Source organism: Hyaena hyaena, unplaced genomic scaffold (assembly GCF_003009895.1).
Source record: "Hyaena hyaena isolate Hyena2069 unplaced genomic scaffold, ASM300989v1 scaffold_1340, whole genome shotgun sequence".
Lineage (NCBI taxonomy): Eukaryota > Metazoa > Chordata > Mammalia > Carnivora > Hyaenidae > Hyaena > Hyaena hyaena.
Window position 1 is genome coordinate 355,967 of NW_024081961.1, and position 16,839 is coordinate 372,805.

General features: G+C 36.6%; 1 protein-coding gene across 1 annotated transcript in view; it reads left to right on the top strand.

Moving 5' to 3' along the window:
• RPS6KA6 (ribosomal protein S6 kinase A6) overlaps window positions 1-16,576 on the top strand; it is a 207,446-nt gene extending 190,870 nt beyond the window's left edge. Inside the window, exons 21-22 of the mRNA XM_039223354.1 lie at window positions 14,371-14,511; window positions 16,225-16,576. Coding sequence (XP_039079285.1) covers window positions 14,371-14,511; window positions 16,225-16,350 — 267 coding nt within the window. The 3' untranslated portion in view covers window positions 16,351-16,576. The remainder of the gene's footprint in view (window positions 1-14,370; window positions 14,512-16,224) is intronic.
• The last annotated feature ends 263 nt before the right edge of the window (window positions 16,577-16,839 follow it).

A 16,839-nucleotide genomic window follows, 5' to 3' on the forward strand; every position in this document is an offset into this window, starting at 1 on the left:
TATTTTTGTATAAACACTCAGCAGTGGAATGATTGGTTATATATTTAACTTTTTTTCTATTTAACTTTTTAAGATTCCACCAAATTATCTTTTGAAGTGTCTCTATCATTTTACATTCCCATTTAATATGATCACTCTTTTTAACTTTATTTTTATTTTTTAGTATTTAATTTTTTATTTATATACAACATAAAGTTTGCAATTTCAATTATTTTTAAGTGTACATTTCCATGGCATTAATTACATTTACAATGGTGTTCAACCATCACCACTATTTCCCAACCTTTTTCCACCCCAAATACAGACTCTGCACCATTAAGTAATGACTCCTGGAGGGAGTGGCCAATATGTCAGAGAAGCAGGGGGATCCATATTTCCCACCTCTCTTAAACAGTGAAGGGCCGAACCTAAGGACTTCGAACCCTAAGAGTCTAGGAGGAAAAGAGACTGAGTCTACCAGGGAGAAACTGGGACAACCTCATGGGCCATAGGTGGGTGATTGCGAACTGGGGGAGATAAAACGGATGTGTAGGCTCAGAGGGGAAGGATCCCCTTCTGCCGAAAGACAAAGGGAAGAGAAAGAGTGCCTGGGGAAGCATAGGACTGAATCTAGACAAGAGAAAAACCTCCTACCGGGACAGAGAGGGATCCCATCTCTAACTACAGGGCTTTCTTCAGACTGGGGCCGGCTGCCCTGTTTGAACACCTGGGGAGGAGGGGAGCCACCTCCAGGTTCAGTGGTAGGTCAGGGGCACAGTCCTCAGCAGGAGAAACCTGTTCCCTCCCCTGAAGTGCTGCAGCAAGAATAAAACCAGCCAGGACCACATATCAGGCAGCATCGAGAGGCGCCTTCCCAGTACCAGGGTGCATGGAGCAGGAGTTTAAATCCCAGCAAAGTGCCAAGGCAAGGGAGTTGGTGAGGCGAGACAGGCTGCCTAGTCTGTGCCCCCAGAACAGTGAGGACAGCCCCAACAGAGTGATATGGGACACTAGGTTGTGGAGAATAGACTAGGGCTTTGCCATTTTTATCTCCACCACCACCAAAGCAGAGCCTCAGGGATCGGTCTGGGAGGGGGCACAGTGGAGGCAGGACCAGCTTGCACCAAACCACGCCCCTCCACGCTGGGTAACTGCATATCTACTGTAGTCGTATAGACACTGTGGAACCAGATAGCCCCCTCCTCCAGACCAGCACTGCAGCATTGCCTGGATTAATTCTAGGACAATTCTTGTTATTTAGATATATTCTCCTTTCCTTTTCTCCTTCTTATCTCTTACCTCCTCTAGGCTGGTTACTCTGGTTGTTGGTTTGTTTAAACAGACATATTTAATCCATTCTCTGGATACCTGTTCTACACCTCCTTCTGTACTTTCCTTTTCTCTCTTGAATAATCAAGCCATATAGTTTCTCTGTCTGGGTAACTTTATCTTTGTTTCTTTTTCCCCACATCCTCCTTTATTTTCCTTTCTCTCTCTCTAGAGAAAGTCTTTTATTCGGTCTGCCTACTTAATGTTTTTTTTTTTTCTTTTTCCCAACCACTGTCATTTATCTCTTTGTATGTATTCTTGCATGAGCACCACCTCCACCTTGTTCTTCACTTGTAGTTAGTGTTCCTTGTTTTTTGCTTTTTGATTGTTTTTTATTTGGGGGTTTTTGTTTGTTTTGTTTGTGTGTTTGCTTGTTTTTGTTTCCTGTTAGTCTGTTTGTTTTCCTTTCCAGGGCTACTTCAAGGAACAAATCAAGGCAGACCTGGTGGAGGGTCCAAAACATCACTACAAGTAGGGAAATAAAATCACCAAAGTCACAACAACAGAGAGCAATTAACACTCTCCAAAAAACACCTCCTGATAGGCCAGGCCCTGGACACTATATGACACCCCCTTTTTGATATAGCAGTGCTCACAGGTGCAGAGCACTTAAGAAGCTTTTAAAACTCATAAGGGACAGAAAACAAGCCGAAATGGAGAAAAGAAAGAATTCACTTAAAAAGAAATTCCAAGAAATGACAGCTAAAGAATTGATCAAAACAGATAAGCAACATAATTGAACAGGAGTTTATAATAATAGTCATAAAATTAATCGGTACACTTGAAAAAAGCATAGAAGACAGCAAAGACTCTATTGCTGCATAGATCAAAGATCTTAAAAATAGTCATGATGAATTAAAAATGCTATAAATGAGGTAAAAATTTAAATGGAAGTGGGCACAGTTCAGATTAAAGAGGCAGAGGGGAGAATAGGTGAATTAGAACATAAAATTATGGAAAAAGAGGAGCTGAGAAAAAGATAAATTAAAAAATCCAGGATCACGAGGCAGAGATTTAGAGAACTAAGTGATTCAATCAAAAGGAACAATATCCCTTAGGAATGCTGATGCATAGGAACACATGGATCCCAATGTTCATAGCAGCACTCAACAATAGCCAAAACACGGAAAGAGCCTAAGTGTCCATCAACAGATGAATGAATCAAGAAGATGTGGTTTATCTATACGATGGAATACTACACGGCAATGAGAAAGAATGAAATCTGGCCATTTGTAGCAACATGGATGGACCCTTGAGGGTGTCATGCTAAGCGAAATAAGTGAGGCAGAGAAGGACAAATACCATATGTTTGCACATATAGGAGGATTAAGAGGAACTTAACGGAGGACCATGGGGAAGAAGAAGGGGGGAAGTAGTGGGGTAGAGGGAGAGAGGCAAACCATGAGAGACTCTTGAATGCTGAGAACAAACTGAGGACTGATGGGTGGGGGAGGAGGAGAGAAATGTACATGGAGGAGGGCACTTGTGGGGATGAGCACTGGGTGTTATATGGAAACCAACTAGACAATAAACTATTTGTAAAAAAAAAATGAACAATATCCCTATCATAGGAATTCTATAAGAAGTAGAGAGAGAGAAAGGCACTGAAGGGGTACTTGAACACATCATAGCTGAGAACTTCCCCAAAATGGGGAAGAAAACAGACATTGAAATCCAAGAGGCACAGAGAACTCCCCTCATCGTAATGTGAATTGATCTTCTGCACGACATATTGTAGTGAAAACTGGCAAAATACAAGGATAAAGAGAATTTTTGAAGCAGCTAGGGATCAACAGGCATTAACATACAAACGTAGACACATAAGTGTAGTAGCAGACCTATCTATTAAAAGTTGGCAGGCCAGAAAAGAATGGCAGGAAATCTTCAATGTGATGAACAGAAAAAAATATGCAGCCAAGAATTCTTTATCCAGCAAGCCTGTCATTCAGAATAGAAGGAGAGATAAAGGTCTTCCCAAATAAAAACTATGGGAATTCTTCACTACTAAACCAGCCCTATAAGAAATCCTAAGGGGAACTCTGTGAGGGAAATGTTGCAAGGACCACAAAGTACCTGATACATCACTACAAACATGACACCAACAGATAACACAATGACTCTAATCCCATATCTTTCAAAAATAATACTGAATGGGGGCGCCTGGGTGGCTTAGTTGGTTAAGCGTCCAACTTTCGCTTAGGTCATGGTCTCGCGGTTCGTGGTTTCGAGCCCCGCATCGGGCTCTGTGCTGGCTGCCGGCTCGGAGCCTGGAGCCTGTTTCAGAGTCTGTCACTCCCTCTCTCTCTGACCCTCCCCTGCTCACGCTGTCTCTCTCTCTCCTAGAAATAAATAAAACATTAAAAAAATTTATAAAAGAGACTCACTCATTTTAGACCTGAGGACATCTTCAGATTGAAAGTGAGGGGACGGAGAACTATCATGATACTGGAAGTCAAACAAAAGCTAGAGTAGCCATACTCATATCAGACTAACTAGACCTTAAATTAAAGGCTGTAACAAGAGATTAAGAAGGGTGTTATATAATAATTACAGGGTCTATCCATCAGGAAGAGCTAACAATTATAAATGTCTATGCAGCAAATTCGGGAGAACCCAAATATATAAAACAATGACAAACGTAAGCAATCTTATTGATAAGAACGTGGTAATTGCAGGGTAATTTAAAACTCCACATACACCAATGGACAGATCATCTAGACAGAGAATCAGTAAAGAAACAAAGGCCCTGAGTGATACATTGGACCAGATGGACTTGACAGATATATTTATAACCCTATATCCCAAAGCAGTAAAATATACTTTCTTCTAGACTACACATGGAACATTTTCCAAGATAGATCACATACTGATTCACAAAACAGCCCTCAAGAAATATAAAATAATTGAGATCATACCATGCACACTTTCAGATCACAATGCTATGAGACTTGAAATCAACCACAGGAAAAAGTCTGGAAAACCTCCAAAAGCATGGAGGTTAAAGAACATCTTACTAAAGAACGAATGGGTCAACCAGGCAATTAAAGAAGAAATTTAAAAACAAAAAAATATGGAAACAAACGAAAATGAAAACACAACAATCCAAACTCTTTGGAATAGAGGAAAGGCAGTCTTAAGAGGATAATACATTATAACCCAGGCCTATCTCAAGAAACAATAAAAATCCCAAATACAAAATCTAACAGCATACCTAAAGTAAATAGAAACAGAACAGCAAAGAAAACCCAAACCCAGCAGAAAAAGATAAATACAAAATATCAAAGCAGAAATAATCAATATAGAATTAAAAAAAAACAGAACAGATTAATGAATCCAAGAATTGTTTTTTTGAAAAAATAAACAAAATTGATAACACTTTAACCAGGCTTCTCAAAAAGAAAGGAGAGAGAATCCAAATAGATAAAATCACAAATGAAAATGGGTTTATTACAACCACTTCCTCAGAAATACAAGCAAATATCAGGAAATGCTATGAAAAATTATATGCCAACAATCTGGACAACCTGGAAGAAATAGACAAATGCCTAAGCACTCACACAATACCACAACTCAAACAGGAAGAAATAGAAAATTTGAGGACAATCATAACTAGTGAAGAAATTGAATAAGTTATCAAAAATCTCCCCAGAAATAATAGTCCTGGACTAGATGGCTTCCTTGGGGAATTCTACCAGACATTTAAAGCAGAGTTAATACCTGTCCATCTCAAGCTGTTCCAAAAAAGAAAAAAAGAAAGAAATCGAAGGAAAGTTTCCAGACTCATTCTATGAAGCCAGCATTACTTTGATTCCCGCACCAGAGACCCAGCAAAAAAAAAAAAAAAAAAAAAAGAGAAAAAGAGAACTATAGGCCAATATTCCTGAAGAATATGGATGCAAAAATCCTTAAGAAGATACTAGCAAATCGAATTCAACAGCATATAAGGAGAATTATTCACCATGATCAAGTGGAATTCATTCCTGGGCTGAAGGGCTGGTTCAATATATGCAAGTCAAACAATGCGATGCATTATATTAATAAAACAAAAGATAAGAAACATATGATCCTATCAATAATGCAGAAAAAGCATTGGACAAAGTACAGCATCCTTTCCTAATAAAAACCCTCAAGAACGTCAGGATTGAAGAAACATACTTAAACATCACAAAAGCGATTTATGAGAAGCCCACAGCTAATATCATCCTCATTGGGGAAAAATTGAGAGCTTCCTTCGAGATCAGGAACACGACATGGATGTTCATTCTCGCCACGGTTGTTTACCATAGTGTTGGAAGCCCTAGCATCAGCAGTCAGACAACAAAATGAAATCAAAGGCATCAGAATTGGCAAAGATGAAGTCAAAGTTTCGCTTTTTGCAGATGACATAATACTCTACATAGAAAATGCAACAGGCTCTACCAAACGTATGCTAGAACTGATCCATGAGTTCAGCAAAGTCTCAGGGTACAAAATAAATGTATAGAAATTGGTTGCATTTTTATACACCAATAATGAAGCAACAGAAAGAGAAATAAAGAAACTGACCCATTCACAATTGCACCAAGAACCATAAAATACCGAGGAATACAGATGTAAAAGATCTGTATGCCAAAAACTATAGGAAGCTCATGAGGGAAATTGAAAAGACACACACAAAAAAAGGAAAAATGTTCCATTCTAATGGATTGGAAGAATAAATATTTTTAAAATGTCATTACTATCTAAAGCAATCTACACATTCAATGCAATCCCAATCAAATTTGGACCAGTGTTCTCCTTAAAGCTAGAACAAACAGTCCTAAAATTTGTATGGAACCACAAAAGATCCCAAAAGGTCAAAGTAATATTGAAGAAGAAAGCCAAAGCATGAGGCATCACAATCCCAGACTTTAGCCTCTACTACAAAGCTGTCACCAAGACAGTATGGCATTAGCACAAAAACAGACACATAGACCAATGGAATAGAAGAGAGAACCCAGAATTGGACTCACAAATGTATGGCCAACTAATCTTTGACAATGCAAGAAAGAGTATGAAATGGAAAAATGACAGCCTCTTTAACAGATGGTGCTGTGAGAACTGGTCAGCAACATGCAGAAGAATGAAACTAGACCACTTTCTCACACCATACACAAAAATAAACTCAAAATGGACAAAGGACTGGAATGTGAGACAGGAAACCATCAAAACCCTAGAGAAGAAAGCAGGAAACAACCTCTTTGACCTCAGCCACAGCAATTTCTTACTGGACACATCTCCAAAGGCAAGAGAATGAAAAGCAAAAATAAACTATTGGGACCTCATCAAAATAAAAATCTTCTGCACTGCAAAGGGAACAATCACCAAAACTATAAAGCAATCGATGAAATGGGAAAAGATATTTACCAGTCACATATCAGATAAAGGGCTAGCATCCAAAATCTATAAAGAACTCACCAAACTCCACACCCAAATAAACACAAATAATACAGTGAAGAAATGGACATAAGACATAAATAAACACTTTTCCAAAGAAGACATCCAGATGCCCAACAGACACATGAAACAATGCTCAATGTCACTCATGATCAGGCAAATGCAAATCAAAACCACAATCAGATACCACCTCAGAGTGGCCAGAGTGGCTAAAATAAACAAATCTACAAATTTGAAACTATAGATGCTGGTGAGGATGTGAAGAAATGGGAACTCTCTTGCACAGTTGATGGGAATGCAAACTGGTGCAGCTGCTCTGGAAAACAGCGTGGTGGGTCCTCAAGAAATTAAAAATAGATGAACCCTGTCACCCAGCAATAGCACTGCTAGGAATTTACCCAAGGGATACAGGAGTGCTGATGCATAGGGGCACATGTACCCCAAAGGTTATAGCAGCACTTTCAACAGTAGCCAAATTATGAAAAGAGCCTAAGTGTCCATCAACGGACGAATGGATCAAGAAGATGTGGTTTATCTATACAATGGAATACTACATGGCAATGAGAAAGAATGAAATCTGGCCATTTGCAGCAACGTGAATAGAAATGGAGGGTATTATACTAAGTGAAATAAGTCAGTCAGAGAAAGAGAGATACCATATGTTTTCACTCATATGTGGATCTTGAGAAACTTAACAGAAGAACATGGGGGAGTGGAAGGGGAAGAAAAGTTACAGAGCAGGAGGGAGGCAAACCATAGAGACTCTTAAATACTGAGAACAAACTGAGGTTGGATGGGGGTTGGAGGAGAAGAGAAAGTTGGGGATGGGCATTGAGGAGGGCACTTGTTGGGATGAGCACTGGGTGTTGTATGGAAACCAATTTGACAGTAAATTATATTTTTAAAAAGTATTGTCTCCTAATCAAAACCACACTGAGATACCACCTCACGCCAGTCAGAGTGGCTAAAATGAGCAAATCAGAGAACTCTAGATGCTGGCGAGGATGTGGAGAAACGGGCACCCTCCTACACTGTTGGTGGGAATGTAAACTGGTACAGCCCCTCTGGAAAACAGTGTGGAGGTTCCTCAGGAAACTAACAATAGAACTCCCTTATGACCCAGCAATAGCACTGCTAGGAATTTACCCAAGGGATACAGAAATGCTGAGGCATAGGAGCACATGTACCCCAATGTTCATAGCAGCACTCTCCACAATAGCTAAAACATGGAAAGAGCCTAAGTGTCCATCAACAGATGAATGGATCAAGAAGATGTGGTTTATCTATACCATGGAATACTACATGGCAATGAGAAAGAATGAAATCTGGCCATGTGTAGCAACATGGATGGACCTTGAGGGTGTTATGCTGAGCGAAATAAGTCAGGCAGAGAAGGACAAATACCATATGTTTGCACGTATAGGAGGATTAGGAGGAACTTGACGGAGGAACAAGGGGGAGAAGAAGGGGGGAAATGGTGGGGGAAAGGGAGAGAGGCAAACCATGAGAGACTCTTGAATGCTGACAAAAACTGAGGACTGATGGATGTGGGGGGGAGGGGGGGATGGGCATGGAGGAGGGCACTTTGGGGATGAGCACTGAGTGTTATGTAGAAACTAATTTGACAATAAACTATTTGTAAAAAAAAAAAAAAAAAAAAAAAAAAAGTATTGTCTCCTATTCCTCCCTTCTCTGGTAACCTCAAATCTACTTTCTGCCTCTACGAATTTGTATATTTTTAGGTGCCTCTTATGAATAGAACCTTATAATATTTGTCCTTCGTGTTGTGCCTTATTTGTTTCATCAATGTTGTAGTATGTATCAGAACTTCATTTCTTTTATGAATGAATAATACTTCATTGTATGGATATGCTACATTTTATTTGTCCATTCATCTATTGATGTGCACTTGGGTTATTTCCACCTTTCAACTATTATGAGTAATTCTACGATGGACATTAGCATTCAAGTATCTGAATACCAGTTTTCAGTTATTTGGGGCATATTTAATTTTTTGAAGTAATACCACAATGTTTTCCACAGTATTTGCATCATACTGCATTCCTACCAGTAACATACAAGTGTTCTGATTTTTTTCTACATTTTTGCCCAAACTTGCTATATTCTGTATTTTTTCATTATAGCCATTCTACTAGGTGAGAAGTGATGTCATGATGGTTTTGATTTTTATTTCCCTAATGACTAATGATGTTAAGCCACTTTTCTAGTGTTTACTGGACAATTATGTATCTTCTTTCAAGAAATGTCTATTCAAGTCTTTTGCCTATTTTTCAATCAGATTGTTTGGTTGTTTTTGTTGTTGAGTTGTAGGAGTTCTTTATATATTCTTAATATTAATCCCTTATCACATGTAGGATTTGGAAATATTTTTTTCCCATTCTGTGGGTTGTCTTTTCATTTTCCTGATTAATGTACATTAAGAATGTGTTTTAGGGCTTCCTGAGTGTCTCAGTCAGTTAAGCACCTGACTTCAGCTCAGATTATGATTATTTGAGGGTTCAAGCCCCGTGTAGGACTGTGTGCTGACAACTCAGAGCCTGGAGCCTTCTTCAGATTCTGCGTCTCTCTCTGCCCCTCAGCCTTTACTCTCTGTCTCTCTCTCTCAAAAACAAATGAACATTTTTAAAAAGCAATGCATTTGTTAAACCTTTTTATTATTTTTTTTAAATTTCAGGAGTAGAATTTACTGATTCATCACTTACACATAACAACACCCAGTGCTCATCCCAAGTCCTCTCCTTAATGCCCATTACCTATTTAGTCCATCCCCACACACAATACCCCTCCAGCAAGTCTGTTTCTTCTCTGTATTCAAGAGTCTTATGGTATGCCTCCATCTCTGTTTTTATCTACAGCTTTGAAGACCAGAGTTGTGACATTTCCAGGTTTGCTTTTTTTTTTTTTTTTTCCAAGATTGCTTTGGCTATTCAAAGCTTTTTGTGGTTTCATACAAATTTTAGGATTGTTTGTTCTAGTTGTATGAAAAATGCTGGTTTCTGTTTAAATACAGATTGCAATAAATGGATTGCTTTGTGTAGTACAGACATTTCAACAATATTTGTTCTTCCAATCCATAAGCATGGGATGTTTTCCCATTTCTTTGTCTAATCTTCAATTTCTTTCCTAGGTGTTTTATAGTGTATAGAGTAAAAATTTTTATGTCTTTGATTAGGTTGATCCTAGGTATCTTATGGGTTTTAGTGCAATTATAAATGGGATTGATTCTTTGTTTTCTCTTTCTCCTGCTTCATTATTGGCATATAGAATTGCAACAGATTTATGTACGTTGATTTTGTATCCTTCGATTTTACTTAATTTGTGTATCACTTCTAGCAAGCTTTTGATGGAGCCTTTTCAGTCTTCCCAATACAGTATCACTTCATTTGTACATAATGAAAGTTTTACGTTTTACTGCCAATTTGAATGCCTTTTATTTTGTTTTCTGATTGCTGTGGCTAGGACTTCGAGTAGTATATTAAAAAACAGTGGTGAGAGTGGATATTCTGTCTTATTCCTCATTGTAGAGAAGTTATTTTCAGTTTTTCCCTATTGAGGATGTTAATAGCTTTGGGTTTTTCATATATGGCCTTTATCATGTTGAGGTATGTTCCCTCTAACCCAACTTTGTTGAGAGTTTTTATCATAAAAAGATATTGTATTTTGTGATATGTTTTTTTCTTCATCTACTGAAATGATGATATCATTCTTATCCTTTTTTTTTATTAATGTGGTATATAAAGTTGAATGATTTGTGAATATTGAACCATCCTTACAACGCAGGGATAAATCCCACTCTATCACGGTGTATTTTCTTTTTAACGTGCTGCTGAACTTAGTTAGCTACTATTTTGTTGAGAAATTTTACATCTATATTCATCAATGCTATTGTCCGGTTTTCTTTTTTTCTCGTAGTATCTTTACAGGAGTTTAATACTGGGGCAATACAGTCTTCATGAAATGAGTTTGAGAATATTTCCTCCTCCTCAATTTTTGTAAGAGTCTAAGAAGGATAGGCATTAATTTTCTTCAAATGTTTTGTATATTCAAACTGAAACTATCTGATTGGGATTTTTCCTGTTGGGAGATTTTTGATTAATTATTTCAGTCTCTTTACACATTATTATTGGCACTTTCAGGCTTTCTTTTTCTTCGTGATTCAGTTTTGGTAAGATATGTGTATCTAGGAATTTTCTGTTTCCTTTAGGTATTCCAGTTTGTTGGCTTATAAATTTTCATAGTATCCTCATGATCCTTTTTATTTCTGTGGCATTGCTTGTAATGTCCCCTCCTTCTTTTGTTTCATTTATTTGAGACTTCTTTTTTTCTTTTTATTAGTCTAGCTAAAGGTTTGCCAGTTGTATAATTTCAAAAACCCATCTCTCAGTTCTTGATCTTTTCTACTGTTTTCTGGTCTCTATTTCGTTTATTTCTGCTTTGATCTTTATTATTTCCTCCCTTCTACTCTGGGGCCTTTTTTTCTTTTTTCTAGCTCTTTGAGGTATAAGATTGAGTTATTAAAGATATTTTATTTTCTTAATGTAGGCAATTTTTTCTATAAACTTTCCTCTTAGACCTGCTTTTACTGCAACTCATAAAGCTTTTTTTTTTTAAGTTTATTTAGAGAGAGACAGAGAGAGCACAAGCAGAAGAGAGAGAGAGAGAGACAGAGAGAGAGAGAGAGAGAGAGAGAGAGAGAATCCCAAGCAGGCTCTGCATTGTCAGTGCAGAGCCAAATGTGGGGCTCAAACTCATGAACGGTGAGATCATGACCTAAGTCAAAATCCAAGAGTTGGATGCTCAACCAACTGAGCCATCCAGGTGACCCAAGTTGTGGTATGTTTTATTTCCCTTTTTTTTTTTTTTTTTACCATTTGATATTTTGTTTGACTCATTGGTTGTTCAGGAATTATATTGTTTCGTTATTTGATTTTTTTTCTGACAAGAAATCTTATGTTATTCTTATATTTTTTTCACTATAAGTAACATGTCTTTTTTAAATCTGTTTGCTTTCAACATTTTCTCTGCCTTAGATTTTGAGAAATTTGGTTTGATGTGCTTGATATACATATATTTTTTTTCTTGTATTTGGACTTTATTGAGCTTGTTGGGTCTGTTTATGGTTTCTGCAAAATTTGGAAATTTTGGAAGTATTATTCCCTCACATATTTTTCCTTCCTTTATTTATTTCTGGGATAATGGTTGCAATTGTGTATATTGCTGCTTGAAATTTTCTCACAGCTCACTGATGCTCTGTTCTTTTACTTGTTTTACACTGTTTCTTTTTTACAGTATCTATTGTGTCTTATTCAATCCTTTTACCTGCCATATCAAATTTTCTGTTAATCCCATTCAATTTTTTTTGGTCTCACATTTTAGTTTTTATCTCTAGAAATTTGATTTGTGGTTTTTTGTATCTTCTCTGTCTCTACTTTTTAACTTATGGACTGGAGTTATAATGACCATTAGGACCATAAGGATGTTAGTCCTTATCTGCTAATTCTAACCTATGTATCAATTGTGGGTCAATTTTAATTGATTGATTGATTGTTTTTTTTCTCATTATATGTTATTTTTCTTCTGTATACCTGACAATTTTTTTGTAATAAGCCAGACAACGTGAATTTTACCTGTGTGCTGGACACTTTTGAATTTTTATACATATTCTTGAGCTTTATTCTGGGGCACAATTAAATTAGGTGAAACAAAATGACACTTTGGGTTCTCCCTTTTAAGATTTTTTAGGGACACCTGGGTAGCTTAGTTGGTTAAGCATTTGACTTCAGCTCAGGTCATGATCTCATGATCCATGGGTTCGAGCCCGCTTCAAGCTGAAAAGACTAGCCCACATCAGGCTATGCTGACAGCTCAGAGCCTGGAGCCTTTTTCAGATTCTGTGTCTCCCTCTCTCTCTCTGCCCCTCCTTCACTCGTGTTCTGTCTCTCTCTCCTTCAAAAATTAAACATTAAACAATAAATTAATAAAAATAAGATTTTTTAGGCAGGATCAGAGCAATGTTTAGGGCTACACACTACTCAGGCCGTTTGCCTCCTGGTATTCCATGAATTATGAGATTTTTCAGGCTGGCTTGTGGAAATAGGCAATATTTTATGTCCATCCTGAGTGAGTTCTGATTTCCTTCTAACACTGAATATTTTAGGGAGATATTCTACAAGTCTCTGTAATCTTCTCTCTGCTCCTCTCACCACTCTATAGTCAGTCCTGCTAATCTGTCTGCCTTGATCTCCCCTGACTCTCACTTCTGTCTCATCAACTCAAGGAATCTGCCAGGCTCTGTCTGAGTTTCCTTTACCTACACAACAGTCTGAAAACTCTCAAGGTGGTAAGTTTGGGCAATCAAAGGGCTTGTTTGATTTATCCCAGTCTCTTGGGAGTCACTTTCCTTCGTTGCCTAACATCTGATCTCTAGAAAACTGTTGTTTCCTATATTTTATCTATCTATCTATCTATCTATCTATCTATCATCTATCTATCATCTATCTATCTATCTATCTATCTATCTATCTATCATCTACTTATTCATTTAGTGGTGGAAGAGGATATTGTTTCAAGCAGGTGGGTGAATCCAGTCTCTGGTATTCTATTTTGGCCAGAGGTAGAAGTCCTTGGACTATTGAACTTTTATCATTTTTATGACTATCATTTAGGTCTGTTTTATTGAAGTAATTCACTGTTATTTTCCTTTCTAAATTATTTTCCCATTCATTTTTGCATATTCATCGTTTATCCAATATATTTTGATTGGCTGTTTTACTCTCCTACATACATTCATTATTCTTCAAATTCTGATGTAACTACTTCGAGTCTTTAGTTTCACTACTTTTGCTATTGATGACTGTTTCTATTTCATATGATGCTTATTAAGGAGTTTCACTACTTATGCTATTGATGACTGTTTCTGTTTCATATGATGCTTATTAAGGAGAATTTACTTCTCCTTTTCCTAAAACATGTTTGGTAGAGATAGTTTTTATTTAAAATTGTGTTTTATTATCAGGTTATAGTATATTTACAACTTGTTATTGTAACAGAGATAAAGTAAACATATTCACACTTACTCTGTGAGAAACAGAATATTCTAACAACTAGAATGCTAACCATCAGTTGCTAGCCTTGAATTTATGTTTTGCTTTCTTTAGTATTTTACACATAAACGGCCAATTATTGAGAGTCTTAGCAACACGGGGTTCTCCCTTCTATATTGTACATTTCTACACATACCTTTATACTTTGGAGCCCAGCTTACCAGCAAAGATCAATAGCTCTTTTCTCCTCTTGATCATTTTGCATATTCTAGGATAACTCCTGTTACTTTATATTTTCTTCCTCTCCCAATAACCACATTCCAGCTCCACAGATTTTGTGTCCTTTGATTTAGAAATGATAAATAATGGCTTACTATATATTGAAAAATCTGTTTGAAGATTCTGACAGTTAACTGTGCAGAGTATAGGTTTCATTTTCCCTGAGTATAGGTCAAACAAAACTGATCACAAAGCTACTAATGCATTTATATTTTGAGAAAATATGAAATAATATATTTTACTAAAACTTTTACTGCTATATAGTTTCATATATGTGTGTATATATTTTTTCATTTTAATTTAGGATTTACTCTCCCATATGCTACATATGGACCCACATCAGCGGTACACTACAGAACAAGTATTAAAACACTCGTGGATAACCCACAGAAATCAATTGCTGAATGATCAGCCAAATAGAAATGATACATCACATGTCATTAAGGTAAAACAAACATTTTTTATGTATGTCCTAAATGCTTGATAAATTCATTGCATGCCATTCACTGATAACACATATAATTACCTTAAATAACTTTATTTTAAAAAAAATGTATTTATAGATTTTTTGCTTTTGTTTTTGTTTTAAATAACAATTGTGGATTTGTGGATTCTTGTTAATCTTCTTTACCTATTCCTTTTCTGATGATAAATAGAAATTCCTTAATTGTATTTAACTTGCTCTTCAGACACTGGGGCTAAGAGTGTAGGTTTCATGTGGAAAGAAAAATTGGTTCCTAAATAACCGTTAGTGCAAATTCCCATATTTATAGACATCGAATCTAGATGTAAAATTTAGTGTTTTATGCATTCACCTGTTGATGGATACTTAGGTTACTTCCATGTCTTGGCTACTGTGAATAATGCTGCACTGAAGATGGGAGCACAGAGATCTTTTTGAAGATAAATAAATTGTGGTGTACATATATATAGTGGAATACTATTCAGCTTTAAAAATGAGATCCTGTCATTTGCACAACATGGATGAAACTGGATGACATTATGCTAATGAAATAAGCCACAGAAATATATATATATAAAATCTCTCTTATATGTGGAATCTAAAACAGTTACATATATAAAAGCAGAGAGTAGAAAAGTGGTTACCAGGGGCAGGGGAGAGGGTAAAATGGAGAGATGTTGGTCAAAGTACAAAGTTACATTTATGTAGGATGAATAAGTCTAGATATCTAATGTATAGCATGATGACTATAGTTAATAATACTGTATTAAATATTGGAGGGGCACCTAGGTGGCTCAGTTGTTTAAGCGTCCGACTTCAGCTTAGGTCATGATCTCATGGTTTGTGACTTCAAGCCCCGCGTTGGGCTCTGTGCTGACAGTTTAGAGCCTGGATCCTGCTTCACATTACGTGTCTCCCTCTCTTTCTCTCTGACCCTCCCCTGTTTTCTCTCTCTCTCTCTTTATCTCTCTCCCTTCAAAATAAACAAATGTTAAAAATATTTTTTAAGTATTGGAAATTTGCTAAGAGTAGATTCCACGTGATTTCATCTCAATATGATAACTATGTGAGATGTTCATTAGTTTGACTATAGTAATAATTGTACTATGTATATGTGCATCAAAATATATTCCTTGTCTTGAATATATACAACTTCTATTAAACCCAAAATTCCTGGGGCGCCTGGGTGACTCAGTCGGTTGAGCATCCAACTTCAGCTCAGGTCATGATCTTGCTGCCCATGGTTCAAGCCCCACCTCAGACTCTGTGCTAACAATTCAGAGGCTGGATCCTGCTTTGGATTCTGTGTCTACCTGTCTCTCTCTCTGTTCCTGCCACACTCACACTCTGTGTTTCTCTGTCTCTCAAAATTAAATTTTAAAAAAAGTTTTAAAAAGTTAAAAAAATAAAATTCTTAAAGTATTTAAAAACAAATTACATGGTTGATGAAAGTCTGTTAAAAATAATACATTTTAGTGTTTTAAAAATTTGTAAGCAGCATAGTCATTGAAATAAAAAAAATATACAACCAAGCAGGTATTAATTCATGAAAGGAACATTAATGCATAGTGCATATACTCAATTATTTTCCTAAGAAATAAGGTTGTTTTCTAGGTAAATCTCTCATGGTATAATGTGGAAATTTTTTCCCTGCAGAGATTGTTATTCAGTTTGCCTTATTTCTCATTATTTTAGGGAGCAGTGGTCACCACATATTCTGCCCTGACTCACAAGACCTTTCAACCAGTCCTTGAGCCTGTTGCTGCTTCAAACTTAGCCCAGCGACGGAGCATGAAAAAACGAACATCAACTGGCCTGTAAGATTTCTAGTGTTGCTTAGCCAGACTGGGTGAAGAGAAAATTAAATGTGTGGCTTTTTGCCTAATCTTTTATCAAAGGCATTGTTTTCTGCTACATTACTTGAATATTCTGTTTAAACCTCCATTTTTAGGGAGATGAGATTTTAAAAAAATACACAGGTCCACAGTATTCATACTATATGTTGTTTTGCAGTAATGTCCAAGTGTTTAAATATATAATTGGTGTCTACAGGGTCTTAACAACTTCTCTGCACACTGACTTGTAAAGTTCCTTTCAAATAAAGTTACAGTAATAGTTTTTCTGGTTTCATAAAATAATGATTTGGGGAAACAGTGCCAACAATCAGGATACGAATACAATAGTAAAATGCCAAACAATGCCAATATTTTTTAACATCAGATCCTGAAAAATAGGCTTTTTAAAAAAGAAAAACAAAAAATGTATTGTAGAAGCTTGTTTTCTGCATACAACCAAAGGACTACTTTCATT